Source organism: Myiozetetes cayanensis, unplaced genomic scaffold (genome assembly GCF_022539395.1).
Source record: "Myiozetetes cayanensis isolate MyiCay16 unplaced genomic scaffold, myiCay2020 scf5-8, whole genome shotgun sequence".
NCBI classification, from domain to species: domain Eukaryota; kingdom Metazoa; phylum Chordata; class Aves; order Passeriformes; family Tyrannidae; genus Myiozetetes; species Myiozetetes cayanensis.
The window spans coordinates 75,338,610-75,352,019 of NW_026087742.1; the positions used below are offsets into that span (position 1 = coordinate 75,338,610).

At 38.9% G+C, this 13,410-nt stretch overlaps 1 protein-coding gene across 2 annotated transcripts in view; it reads left to right on the plus strand.

Moving 5' to 3' along the window:
* The window catches only part of GPC6 (glypican 6), a 756,668-nt gene that overhangs the window by 696,862 nt on the left and 46,396 nt on the right, over positions 1 to 13,410 (plus strand). Inside the window, exons 7-8 of one of the 2 annotated variants that reach the window (XM_050334037.1) lie at positions 1,189 to 1,302; positions 1,905 to 1,934. The exons of the other annotated variant lie outside the window; for it this stretch is intronic. Of the exons in view, the coding sequence (XP_050189994.1) occupies positions 1,189 to 1,302; positions 1,905 to 1,934 (144 nt within the window). The remainder of the gene's footprint in view (positions 1 to 1,188; positions 1,303 to 1,904; positions 1,935 to 13,410) is intronic. 2 annotated transcript variants of the gene reach the window in all.

The window sequence follows — 13,410 nt, forward strand, 5'->3', positions numbered from 1 at the left end:
AACAGTTAAAGATCCTTTTGATTACCATAGATATAAGAAACAAGTCTTTTCTTGAAGTCAGCTGACTGTTTAGTGTTATGTTAATGTTTTGGAGTTTGTATTCATAAAATGCTGCCAGACAACTTAAATCTAAACTGTCACTGCAAAGTCCAAACATGCAGTTACATAAACCTCAAAAGAAGTGACAAACAATTCTGCTTTTATCTGTCTTTGACGGGAGAAAAAAACAATTTTAGAAAATACTTCCTCTGCGTTTCAATCTTATACAAAAATGTAGCCCATCTAAACCAATTTTTTTTTCTCCTACTCATAGCCCCATTTCTAAGCTCAATTCAGTTAATCATATTTTATCAGGTATGTTGCACAAAGCAGCCCTTATAAGAAGCCTGCACTGAAATCGCCCAGTACTGAACCCATCTGAGAAAGTGTTCCTTCATCCTTGCCTGAACTATGTGATTAATCCAGCTCTTCTGTTCCAAAATGAGAGAAAATAGTTTCCCTGTGTTATTGCCATAATTGTAACAAGTAAGGCTTTACAAATAAGAAGTAGCTCACAATAAATTAAGAGAAATATGCAAAAATATTAAATATACCCCAAAAGCCATGGTATATGTGGCTTCAAAAGCATCAGATGTATTCAGGAAGTTATGTAGAGCTTGAAAGACTTAATGGATGTAAAGCATCATCTGAGACATCTCAGAGTATCTGAAATATGGGACCAGCAGATATGGCACAGAACTAGAAGAGACAAGTATACTTCTGGGGCAGCAGTGGGGAGCTGGCTAGAATACACTACAGCAGCTCAAGCAATTCAAGTTACTTATGCTAAGGCATTTCAATCACATCGTCACAGTACTGGGCCTAAAAGTCAGGCTCTCTCTGAGGTCAGTGCAGAGAGACATACTTTTTTGGGGAGTGATTCACACCACATGGCACAGACACTTCTCTCAGACTGGGAAAAGACTGGGTAAAGAAAGGCTTGATTGCTATACCGACATGTAGATATGCAAGACTGAGATGCCTTGGAGTTTGTAAGACACCTAATTGAGCTGGTAGATAGGACAGTAATTTGGGATGCTTATGCCCTTCTGGACTGGCAGCTGAATTCTGGATAGAACACGCTAGAGGATGTCCGCTATGTGACATCCAAGTGGGAAAACAGAACTGAGGCCCAGCTCTTCTCTGCAGGTTCCACTGGGTAAAATTCAGCTACATGAATATAGTCACCCAATGATCTTTGAGACACCATGGTCTTTAAGATGTCCAAAGGTGAAAGTGAAGTCACAGGAGACCTGGCTGGAAGTAAGATGGAATATCTTAGAGCTACTAAATCCACTTGCTCTGTCTATATTTAGATAACTATATTCCACCCTATTTCTCTACTGTAACAAGCAAAAATGAGGACTTTTCTGATTCAGTATAGAGATCCATAGTGCAGATACCTATAACCAAATGCCCAGATTTGAGTCTGGATGGTTGTATTTTTTACCGTTAACACAGGGAAATAAAGGCCTTCTTTCAGTTTTCTAAGCATGGGTTTAGGCAACTGAATTGAGATCAAATATTTCTAAAGTACAATTCATCTCATCCTAAAGAATATATTTGAACAGTTTAGAGAAGTCTTTTCATATCCCTCTACTACAAATTGACCACCTTAGTTTAGGCATCTAGCAAGTACACCTGAATATAAGTAAATTTAAAAACTGTCAAAATTTAAATAATTTTAACCACTGAGCTCACCTGCTTCTGTAGAGCATGATCTAAAGTTTCTCATTTAAAATCAACTGCTTATAAAGATTCATTATCTTCTCTGTGGTTGCCTGTTTGGTATAACCTGTGGTTTATTTTGTTTTGTTTTGTTTTGTTTTTCTGTTCCCTGAATCTGTTTCCCTCTTGCTTCCCAGAGGACTATCTGGAGGACAATGCAACATGGTGTAAGCTTTGGTATTCTTATTCTTCACTTCATACCCATTTGTCTTTGTACAATGCTGGACAAAACACTTGTTTAAGTTTCATCTTCACCATATTTACTTGTGTGTGTGTGTGCGTGTCTTGTAAGCTAAAATGCTAGCAGTTCTTTCTGTAATTTTGTAATCTGGCTGATTTTATTCTACCCAGTGCCCAGAGCTTCTGGAGCCTTTCAGTATTATTTTCTCACCTCAAGGATGATGCCCCGCCCCAGAAAGGAGTGTATGCGTTCCCTCAGTGACCTAAAAACTGACATAAGCATCTCCACAGTCTCGGACCCCACAAATGCATGTGGAGCAAAGCAGACACTGTGCAGTGGCATTCAGCTCTGAGTCCTGTGCCTGGAGCAATGGAAATGAGCTCCCAGGCCTTCCTGGGCTCTCTCCATAGAATCGTCCATGTCTTGCTGTCCAATCCCCTTATGATTTACAGCTTCATAAGTTTTTGTGCCTGTTAGAGGTCCCTGGTTTCAGACAGAAAACCTTCCTCAGCAGGGTTCATTCAGCACAGCCCAAGGGAAAGGCAGGAACATAGCACCACACAGATATGCATTTAGTTTGGACTTAATAGTCCAGCTTCGTAGGAGGGCTAATTAGCCAACAGAGAGCACCATGCTGATACAGCCATACTGCCTCAAGTACCTCTGTATCCACCGCACCACTGTACAGCACAGTGCTGTCTTAATTCAGCTGGAATTTCTCCTGAGATCATACTGCAGCCCAGTATATCTGGACATGTATAAAATAATTCCAAGGTTTTTTTCAGGAGATCATGGAAGCTTTCTTGATTTTCCACAAGGGAGCTGTTGCACTATTAACCATATAATACATAATGTACGTGCATACTACGGAGAAAGGTGACTCAGAAATTGGCTGCGGCATTTTGCAAGTGATTAACATTCAAGTACAGTATAGTGGCTGCATAGATAACATGCACCTAGTCTGAAAAAGAACACTTTTCATGCTCTTTACCCTGGGGAGGGGAATATACTGTGTCACATTTTGTAGGAGAATGTTATTTTAGAGTCCCTCCTGCTTTCCTTAAAGTGACAGTAAATAAAGTGACATTTCCATAAGGAAAATACCCTGAACCACCTTTTCTAGGAATAAAGTAAGATGTCCTTTAAGTGTCCATTCAGTCATCTTTTTGATTTTTTTTATTCCATTGTGTAATGACTTCTGTCATAATAAAAACAAAAGTGATAGTAACCTAACAAATCTGTTGTGAACAATTCCTTCCCAGTGCTCCAAAACGACATGAAATAGAAAATATGATTTAAAAAAAAATACAATCTGCTTTGCATTTTAGTTATAGAAGACTAAAAGTAACAGGACATTATGCAGACGCTGATCTGAATTGCCCAGGGAATCCTCTGGGGCATTCCTGAAAGTAGAGTTTTGGTTTCAGTTGTTAGAATCCATTTAGTCCAGAATCTGGAACTGTTAAATATATGCAGTGATAATGCAATTTGCCTGAGATAGGATGCTTATCCTCGACATTTTTTTTCTCAAGAGACCCTAGAATAAAATCCAGTGAGTATAAATCTTGGACAGTTTAAAATCCTGAGATTAATTTTCCAAATACCTTCTGTGTCCAGAGTCCATAGGGAAAGATACAAACAATGAACCTTTAAAATACATCATAACTCAGGAGGTTTGGGTCACATTCTTAAGAGTGAAGATGACAGGCTCGCACAGGTGTTTTAGGAACCCACTGGCTTCCCACAGGCAATGGCCCCACAACCCTTAGATGCTGTACTTTTGAATGTGTGATATTAATCAGCAGATGACTTCTGTACAACAAAATGTACAACTCCTCCAGCTTTGAGTTTTGCATATTTCACCAGAGTCCTGTTTCTTATTAGCTCTTTGTATGGAATACTCCCAATGAATAAATATGTTTTGCAACGTTCATTGTGGTCATTTGGTGTCAGAGTTAGGATTTGTTTGGTTCTCCAAAAATAAGTGTTTGCTTAGTGTCAAGTTTTGTTTAGTCTCTGTTTCTGTGTCACAGCAATATCTGAGTAAGTTAAAGTCTGTGCAATCACTTTTTCCCTCATGGTTAATACCAGTTTCAGGTGGCAAAGGCGGATGAATGATGGTGGCTGTCAGAACCCTCCTGGGAGACCTGACAGAGTCCTGTTTTTAAAAATTGTGATATTATTCCATCTCCCAGCTGAATGGTTGTGCATGCTGCTGTATCTGATGCATTGCATTCCTAATGTGCGTGAGGTGGTTAGTAAGAAAGAGCTTTATTACAGTGGTTGTTTCAGACCTCTACCTCAATTAGTTGCAAAAAAAAAAAAAAAAAGCACTATCTTGACTGCCATGCAGTTTCTGCCTTGCCTGAAGAGTGATGTGCTCCTTGTCTCAAGGAACACAGTGCCTGCTGGAACATCTTCTACAATATGCCTGTTAGAACTAGTTGAACTTCCTTTACCTAATGGGTGTGAAGACCCACTGAGAGTCATCACCTCATTTCCAGGAAGGTCTTATGGGTGTGCATGGTATATGTATCCCTGTTAGAGAGATGAGGAATACAAAACATGTAGACAGAATCCACTCCTGATTACTAGATTTGTCAGCAAAGAGTAAGATGAAGAAATGGCATAGTCATGGGGCTTCAGTTGTTGTACCTTGAGTAATTTTGTGATGCCTGAGCTTAGCTGCTGGGGTAATGAGAAGCAGGATGTCTAGGCTAACATCTGCACATCTGTGCCTTGTCAAACCAGATGAACATGAAGTGCATTTATTTGCCCTAGCTTTTAGTGTTTCTAGTGTTGCCATCAAAGTCTGAGCTATTGCCTCATTTCTTTACTAATCAGTGGAGATCAGCAACTCCAGACCTTTCTTAGGATACTCACTTAGAGAAGACAAGAATCTGAATTAGACCTTTTTCCCCACTAAGTATGAATAGAATTTGGATGATTAGCTCAGACATCCAATTCGTAGATGTCTAAATGTAATGCTGGGTGTTGGAGTTAATCAGATGTACATAAAGGAGATTTGGGTCTATGAAATATATAGATAGATAGTTCCTATAATACTGCTAATCACACTCACTGTCATAAGATCATCTGGTACCTAGAAGGATGGCTTGAACAAAAATAACTAATTTGAAGGCTTTACAACTTTTATATAATGGTAATTCTGCCTTGTTAATCTGGATTAAAATCTGCTTCCTTCCACTTGATGTTTTAGCTTCTGCTCAATAAAGACTAGGGGTTTTTTTCTAATTTACAGAAAGTTTATATTACCAGCCTCTGGAAGATGAACCTAAGCAGGAAATATCTTCTTACTGTTCCTTCAGCTGAAAGATAGATCAGATTTCACTTCACATGTCTTTGCATGAATCTGTGCAGAAGGAAAAGTGAATTCCTAATGCTCTTGTCAATGATAAAGAGAGGTAGTGACTTTATAAACATCTTCTGCACTTTAGTGTTTTGGTATAATATTAGGGGAAAAAAATGGTTTAAAAATTTGTAGCAGGGCTTGTGCAGTGCATAAACCATACTAATTTAGGTGGTTCCAAGTAATATGACTGTAACAACATTGACTGCCTGCATGCCTGGAAAGTGTTCCACTGTGATAAATTCTTGCATTGTTAAGATGAGTACAACTAACAAACTATAAGTTTCCTTAAAAAAATGGATTTGTAATATATCACCAGTTCACTTGGCACTAGAGAATTAGAGAGTCCTTTTCATGCAAGAGATTACAAAACATAACATGTCTTTCCAGCAATGAAGTTAGTTATGCACAAGTGTGGATGCCAACAGAGAAATTAAAACTTTGGAAATTTCTGAATCAATTGCCAATGGTGATTCTCACTCTCCAAAGAAAAGTAAGTTTTATGCTTTACTGGCAATTAGCTTTCTCCAGCCTTTAGAGACACTTTTATCCTGTTAGACAGCAGCACACAGATATATTGTGAACTCCTAACAGGAGTGTGCGGTGACGGCCTCCATTAAGAACAAATAGTAGGTTACAGTAGACTGAAACTGATTTCCCAAGCCAAACATCTCATTCATTTTTCCTTGTATCAGACAGAAATTGGCACTTTATGGACTTTTATGTGTATTACTAGTGGTTAAAGAGGAGGTAAAATACCAGGAATAAAAAGGTTTGTCTTCATTACAAATGGTGACCCTTCTGTGAACCTTCTTTAGTCAAAACCAAACATTTTGCATTAGGAAAGATTCCCCATATTTTCTTCCTGCTTTTATCTCCCATCCTTCAATCATATCAATGTATCAGTCTTTCAAATGTTGAAATAGCAGTACAGGATGCTTCTGTAATGCAGAGCTGAATTTAAACAGCAGATCTTGAGTGGCTGGTTACAGATACTCATTGATGGGAAATCCAAGACAATTAATAATACTGGGGAAGGCAGAAGGCAAGGATTCATCATATCAAATTTTTTCCATCATCAGTAGAGGACAACCCTAAGACTGCACATCTGTGAGCAATCCCAGAAGCACTTTCTGGATCCCAGGTCTGCATGGAGATCTAGCAACCTTGCAGCTCCACATTAAGGCAAAATGTGTGGCTCACCTATTACCACTCTAGATGCTGAGTCACTGTAGAAAATAGGAGAATACCTGGAAGACATTTCAACAGATCCCATTCTGGACACCAGCAAGTACTGAGGTACATAGTAATAAAGAACTTCACCTACAGGATTAGTACTATGGACTTAGTAGTATGAACTCCTTCCTTCCACAGCTGGTTACAAAAACAGGTATTTTCAGAGTGTAATTCCCAGTCTAATGTAGACATCTGCCAGAGATTGCATGAATAGCTTCCTAGAAATGCTAATGTTTCTCTATTTAACTATGAAGAACTTTAGGATTGACAAGAGACTTATCTTACAGAGGGCTAGAGGTGAGTTAGATTAACTCCTGTTGAGCATTCAATACCTGACTTCTCCACAAACAGCCTTACCAAAGTGAATGTGACTATTAGAATAAAGGACTCATTCACTCACTGGGGGCTGAGTAGGTGCTCACAATTTCACCCTGTTCCAGTGGCTTTGTGATCTGGTGGCAGTAAACATAAATTATCATCGTTTACATGTCTTTGTTGGTCTTCTTGAGTCTTGCTGCTTCTGTACTTACTGAATGTCATGTAAATGTCATTTCTGGTACACAAGAAATGGAATTCACTGTGTCTTATTCAATGTCTCTAATACAGGTGCTCTGTGGAGCTGTATTTGTTAATCTTCCATGGTAACAATGGAGAGCTAGTCAAGGTGATGAATGATAGGTAGAAATCATTTGCTGAAACACAAGTGGCTCGTGCTAAGCGAGATGCCCTAAACTACCTAGATATCTGCAAAGAGCTAACAGATGTGATAAGGGCCTTACAGAAGTTCTTCAGTCTTCTGGATGCTCTGGAGGACTCCAAAATGGCATTAGATTAATTTATATCTGTATTGAATGAGGGATCTAGGAGCTACTCATAAGACCTTAAATTAGACCAAAATGAGGCAGCTGCCAGCTTGAATAACTCCCTGGACTCCACTGACTAAAAGGTCATCTGCTGTCCAGAGAGAAGCACCTAGGGCCTTCACATGAAGGTCTCTGGGGCAGGACCTATTGGACACCTGTACTGGCATGTGGAAGAGAGGGAAAGCCTCCAAAGGCAACGGATATCTGTGTGCAGACAACTGAACCCAACTCCAGGTCTCCACTGTCTGTGGTGGGTTTTTTATCACCCAGCTGACATGTCAGCACCCACACTGAGAGCTTTTAAATTCAGGCAAGACTAAAGCACTGCCAGAGCCTGATATTCCTATTCCTTTGTATGGGAGCAAACCACGCTGCTGATACACAAGCAGCTCTTAACAGTCCCTAGGATAATTGTTTTTGCTTTAAAGTGTTGGGAATTTTGCTTTCCTCTTATGTACTTGGACAGCATAAATACTATATAGGAAACCAAATGAAAACAGACTGGAATGAAAGGGGTTTTTATTCTGAAACATTCAAGCCCATAAAAATTTCCAGCAAATAATAATAACTGTGTTACCTAAGTAACTGCTACAACAACTGAAGTAAAAAGCTAATTGCTTGGAGTGCATTGAGTTTTTTAATATGACATGCCTATAGTGCTCATGTATTAAAGTGGGATATATATGGAGAAATAACAGGAATTTGAGTAACATATTTCTTCTGCTGAAAAAAGCATCAGTCATTTTTAGAAAAAAAATCACTGCATAATAAATGAACCTGAAAGAAACTTCCTTTTCCATGATCTCACAAAAAAAAAAAAAAAGAGGGAATATTTATAATATTAGAAATAATTTGTACATAAACCATCCTTTAACTGTTGTGCTTTCATTCAGACAAAATCTGGTTGACCAAACTGAGATGTCTAACCCTAGAGCCATATAATGTTTCCTTTGCTGTCACCTGAGGGAAAGAGGCACTTTCAGGACAGAGTTGATCTGAGCTACTTCAAAAATCTATGTTGGATTAAGTAGTGCTTGCACTCTTAATTTCCTGCTTCTCAACACTGGCTGCAGAAGAAGAGTTTGTAGCTTGGACATGAATGCTGACATCATGTGAGATGAATTTCAGTCACAGATTCGGCTTTATGAAGCTCATGGTCTGGATAGACTGTGAAATTACTATCATACATCTTGATGGTATTTCTATTTCATTTGGTTTGGCAACAAGGGGTCATCCTGTGCTTGGCATTGAACACACATTAAAAATATGTTCCTGTCTTAAACACTTTAATAAGATCTTTCATTCAGACCTTTTTTCCATAGTAGAAGATGCAGGACTCCCAGTCATTGCTCCACGTCTCTATATGATTTTCTAACCATTCGTTTGCACTGTGGAGTGGAATAATCTAGAAAAAATAATCAGCTGTTTCTGTAAAGCATTATATTTGTAATACCAAAGTTAACAAAGTCTGACTTATAAACTCTTTGCCTCACAAGAGAAAGAGGAGAAAGCTGACATAGTCTTCCCCTTGCCACTTATGCTCAGGCAATTCAGCTCAGATTACACTTCCAAGTGCAGAGCAGTAGAGATGCAATACTGTCCAGGGTACAGGACTCACAAAGACTAGGAATATCCTCCTCTTCACAAAGTACAAAGTATTTTCACATATAGTGATGGGACTGAAAAACCATGGCTGTTTTTATCTGCAACACATTTCTTCCAGATTATAACACTGTTGGGAAAAGAAAGAGGACTGCTCCTCTCTGATACCCATCCAGATTCTTATTCCCAGGCCAGCTAGAGTTCACCTCGGTAAAGATCTTCAATTGTTGGATGGAAAATGGATAACTCAGCTCCTTTCTACCTGCAGAGAGAGGCCCAGATTCATCATAATTTTCAAATCACACCTTGCTTGATAAAAATTGGTGTGGCAATTCCAAGTCCCTTAAAAATCTCTTCTATCATGAAATCAGATGGATATAGACAGATAGGAGATGGATGGATGGATTGGAGAAAAAATACTGCTTGTAAAGTGTGAAGCAGCTCACTTGGGAATGTGACCAGCTGCAAATTCACTTGGTAGTGTTCTGGGACAAAAGCCCTGGAGTTCTCAAGCTAGTTGTGGACGTACTTTTAAAAAATCCTATTTCCCACAGGTTGTAATGCTGATTTATTTCTCTGCTAAAATGTGAAATAACACGGCTGGCAAACACATTTTCAGAAATGTAAAAATTATTTAATGATGTATAGGGACATATTCTTCAATTTCATTTATTTATTAATGTGTCCCCACAGCAAGACACCATAATCACTTCAAGGCTATTCATCCCCATGCTATAACACTCTCTCTGCTCTTAGCCATACTTTCTTAGGAAACAGAAATTAGAAGGGCATCTTTGTAAGAAGGAAGATGTGACCAAGGTATTTCCATGTCTTATAACCACCTAAAGATTTAATTCTGGCCTCCCGGACCAAATAACCAAGGCCGCTCTCTCACTACAGGAGATGAGCCATACTCTGAAGGGACTCAATGCATGCTAAGGACACAAGTAAGTTTCTGAACTTTGCACCCACACAAGTGCCACAAACACTCTGGAAGCTCTCCAGCAAAGGCAAGTGAACTAACTGTGTTTTCAGGAAGGGCTCAGATGTTACATGTTGACCACACAGCTGAGTTTAGACCCACACCTACATATTTTTTTCCCCATCTGAATCACTGGAGTGTATAATGCTTAGACACTTCCAAGTTTGCTTTGTACTTTTTCAGGTAGCCATGCTCTAAACCAGCCAGGAATGTTTTGTCCTTTTCCACTATCAGTAGTGATAAATAGCTGGACTAACAACAATAAGGGGTTTTTTAGGATTTATTGTGTTTCTGAATGCAATATTATCTGGTTTTGAGACCTTAGTCTGCTAGCTGTTGACTTGCTGAAGTGTTTTCTAGCAAAGAAAGTAATACTCACACTATAATCCAGGCTAATGAGAAATTTCCAGCAAGGAGTCCATGGATCAGCCTTCATTTCCACAATTCACCATTTGATTTTAATGGATTAAATTACATAGTGATGGGAAAAGGGCACTGATAAGAACATACCTGTGAATGCTTTATTCTCACAGCACTGGTGGAAGTTGCCATAGTAACTTATCAGGGTAAGTTAATCAAGCTTTGCCTATTAGCAGAAACCAGATGGAGCAAAGAATCCAAACTATGGATCTTTAGGCAGCAGTTAAAAGTCAGATTGATGTTCAGCTAGACATAAATAGGGAGAGGGTCTGTTAGATAGAAACCATAGGCATAATATATTGGTATAAAGCAATTACAGAGGAAAATGGGGTGATGAGTCAGAGCAAGGAGTGTTTTAAATTTTGATTCCCAATATTTACATGTTTTTTTCTGGTTCAGAAAGTATGTTTGTTTAAATAAGATTCTGATATTCCATATGGTTCATTCTATTCCTTATATGACTGGTATCATATTTCCTTAGTCATAGCAATTTTGCTTCTCTACTCAGTCTTACAGGGGGCAGCCCAGCCTAAGAAAATCAAGTTGTCCTAGTGGCCTTTCATATGTCTCCAGGAAGCTACACTTACTTCCTTTTACAGTAACCATCTATGGCTAGGTGGTGATTTGTGAAGGAAGAAAGCAATATGATTTTCATGGGCCAATGCGGGGACCAAAAACTTGTTTCATGGAGTATGACAACAGAGAAAGGTGCTGGATTTTCCACCATGGGTGTGCTGGAGCACAGAGAGAAGGGGAACACTAAGGACAAGCGTGTTTCCCTATGTTATGAATATGCAGGCAGGAAGGTTCAAGGTGGCTAGGAATTTCAGTTCTGGGAATTGGCTCTAGGCTTTGGTGCACATTCAGGGAACATTAAAGCTCTTGAGGCCTTTGCTTGGGAACAAAAAGTGTGGTTTTGTTTCCTTCTATCCCCAGCAGCCAAAGAGGTCAGACAGTAAAGTTTTTACTTTTTCCTCGAATTTAGAGTTTTTAATTTGCCTGTAGGCTTCAGATGCGAAAGGCCATGACAGTATGGCCAATGCAAGCAGGTGCCTAGTGCCCCTCATCTACTGATCAATATGATAAGGGATGGCACCACAGCACTGCATAGCACTGGTAAATATATCCCACAGTTTTAAGCGTGGAGCATGTTGCGCTGGCTGCCACCAAAGTAACAAGCTGCTACCTTGTACTGCGAATTCAGAGGAGGGAAGTCCAAAATCATGAGCCTTGGGTAGGCTTATCAAGATAGAAGGAAAGCCAAGAGATAATTTTCACTCACACAGTCACCAGGTTGTAGCCTTTGGGGTGCATCATTCAAGACAGCTTGAGCTAACTTTACTCTTCATCAGAAGAGGTACTGATCCTGAAAGGATCCACAGGCATCAAATGAATCTGAATTTCAACAAGCTAATCAGAAACCCCAAGGTTAGCCTGGCTTGGGAAGGTACTAAGCATCCATCTAGTTTACATGAAGAGCACTCATCTGCACATTTTTCTTTTGATATTTTGCCAGGTTTTCCTAAGTAGGAAAATAAAATCATATAAAATTGCTAAAACCACCTTGAAAGGAAGTGTAAACATCACAGAGATTTGGCTTGCATAGTACATTTCTTAAAGGGCTGGAAGCCATCTGTGGGATAATGTGAAGCAAGTTATATCTTCTGAAAATAATTGAACCCAGGAAGCATAACAACATAAAAGGAGGATGGGTAAAATAAATTATTCTACCTTTTCTCCCACACCTGATTAAATTAAAACATTTTGTGCACTGAAAAATATCATGGTAGATTTTTCTTATTTATTTTTTATTACACAATTCTTTTTAGAATTCCTGAAAAGAAGGGTTATCTAAGAGCATTATCTAAGATCTGTACAAACATACAGCTTTTGCACCAAGAACTTGAGTCGGAAATTAATTTAGATCCCGATTACCCCAACCCTCGGCTATCAAACCATATTTCCTTTGAAAAACAGACAGGAGATACAAATAAGGCAGACAATTCTTTTCTTTTTCTTCTTTATCTGGTTTTGGTCAGGACTAGCATATAAAGTGCAACAAAAAAACATATAAGTGAAGTAAAGTAAGATTCTGGCCTAGTGTGTTATCTCAGGTTGAAGTAGAATTGCATCTGTATTTTGCAGATTTCAAAGGTTCAGAAACATGAAGTGCTCTGGCTTTAGGGTGGTTCTGAAGTGCAGCTTTAAAAAACTAAAAATCATAGCTGTGTGTCTCCTTGCTTTGATGCATAGCACCGCAGAAGCTGATACATATCTGTAGATCTGCAAAGTCCAGGCAAGAGTCCTGGAGAATGTCACTCCCAGTTAGAGACAAACTTGCAGGGTTGCTCTTAGAGTAGTCCACTGATTGCTGAGTTACTTTGCGCCTCTCTGGTTCTTCTCTATTTCTGCTGTTTCAATAAAAGCTTTCAGATTGTCTGCATATTGTAAGCCAATTCTTAAAGAAGTTACAGTGACAATGGTAAAGGTCTTCTAGATTTTAATGATTTAATCTGTGGTCTCCCTCATTTTTTTTTCCTTTTTGTAACTCTTTTGACACAGCTTTGCCTTCCTCTGGAACCTATAGTGGAGCTCTGACCCTTTGCCATTTCCATCACAGGATGAAGCCATGCATACAGTAGCTGAGTTATAAATTCAGCTGAGTTATAAATTCAAGGAGTTTTACTGTAGAATAAAATAAGACAGGCAAAGCATCTGTAAGAAACAAAACTTGTTTAGATGTAAGTGCCTTTGATCAGTAAATGTGACAAGGGCATGAGGAAAATAAATAGGTTTATCTTAAAATAGGACATAGTTTAAAGTCATTCCCACTGTGGAAGTATTCTCTTTGCACAGTTGAAACATAAATAATGTAGGATTGATGTTAGATGTTGGCTAAGCTATTCTGAAAAGAAGACTCCAGAAACTATGCAAACCAACCAGCACCAATGAGTTTGCTTGCTGTATGCCTCAAGACAGAGAAATTGAA